The sequence below is a fragment of the Papilio polytes genome, unplaced genomic scaffold, assembly GCF_000836215.1.
Source record: "Papilio polytes unplaced genomic scaffold, Ppol_1.0 DF820963.1, whole genome shotgun sequence".
Lineage (NCBI taxonomy): Eukaryota > Metazoa > Arthropoda > Insecta > Lepidoptera > Papilionidae > Papilio > Papilio polytes.
In genome coordinates, this window is record NW_013528241.1 from 1 (window position 1) to 1,254 (window position 1,254).

Genomic DNA, 1,254 nt, shown 5'->3' on the forward strand with positions numbered 1-1,254 from the left:
GAAAAGTTTTCCGCAGCGTTCCCTGAAATATTTACCGTTTAACTTTTTAGACGAAAGATGGCGCTGTATTTAGGTATTTCATAAAATAAACTAAAACCAGGGATATAATTTTATTGCTATAGTTTGCTAACTTGTATGATATATTTTAAAGGGAAAACCTATCCACTTAATAAATTTCTATCATAACAAAATTAATGTATATATTTCCACCGTTTTAAATGGCTGCGTTGTTGAGTTTCGAGTGTATCTAAGTATATAACCTATAACAATAGTCCAACTATAAAACTAGAGAAAATAAATGTCTTATGATAGCAATGAGAGTAGACCTTCTGATCACTACGAGTATAGTGGTTAAAGACTTGTGTTTAGATCATTAGGTCATTTGGAATAGTCAGCTATGGAATGAAAAACCTGTTATAGGCATTATATTTATTACACAAACAAAGGACGTACACAAATGTAAATACCAAACTATTCATTCCTCCATTCCTTCGTCCGCCGCCTCTTCGTCGAACTCCCCCTCGTCGTCCGCTGTAGCATCCTGGTACTGCTGGTACTCCGAGATCAGGTCGTTCATGTTGCTCTCTGCCTCCGTGAACTCCATCTCATCCATACCCTCGCCCGTGTACCAGTGTAGGAACGCTTTCCGCCTGAACATCGCCACGAACTGTTCGCCTATCCTCTTGAATATACTCTGAATTGCAGTAGTGTTTCCCATGAACGTCGACGCCATCTTCAATCCTCGAGGCGGAATGTCGCACACCGCTATTTTCACATTATTCGGAATCCATTCAACGAAGTATGTGCTATTTTTGTTCTGAATATTAACCAACTGCTCATCTACTTCTTTCATAGACATTCTGCCTCTGAATATAGTCGCTACAGTTAGATATCTTCCGTGTCGAGGGTCGCATGCCACCATCATGTTCTTCGCGTCAAACATCTGCAGCGTCAGCTCGGGGACCGTGAGGGCTCTGTACTGCTGGGCCCCTCGGGAAGTGAGGGGCGCGAATCCGGGCGTGTAGAAATGGAGGCGAGGGAAGGGGACCATGTTAACGGCCAGCTTACGTAGATCCGCGTTCAACTGTCCGGGGAAACGTAGGCACGTCGTAATACCGGACATCGTCGCGCAGATCAAATGATTTAGATCGCCGTACGTTGGCGTAGTCAGTTTCAACGTTCTGAAGCAGATGTCATATAGCGCCTCGTTGTCTAAACAGAACGTATGATCTGTGTTCTCGACCAGTTGATTGA

General features: G+C 43.4%; 1 protein-coding gene across 1 annotated transcript; it reads right to left on the reverse strand.

Moving 5' to 3' along the window:
- Positions 1-414: 414 nt before the first annotated feature.
- On the reverse strand, positions 415-1,248 carry LOC106109932 (tubulin beta chain). Its single transcript, XM_013291590.1, has one exon. The coding sequence runs from the start codon at positions 1,121-1,123 to the stop codon at positions 476-478; it is 648 nt and encodes a 215-aa protein (XP_013147044.1). The 5' UTR covers positions 1,124-1,248; the 3' UTR covers positions 415-475.
- Positions 1,249-1,254: the final 6 nt, after the last annotated feature.

Coding starts and splice junctions, on each gene's coding strand:
- LOC106109932 (XM_013291590.1), bottom strand. CDS start 1,123: ATGTCCGGTATTACGACGTGCCTACGTTTCCCCGGACAGTTGAACGCG.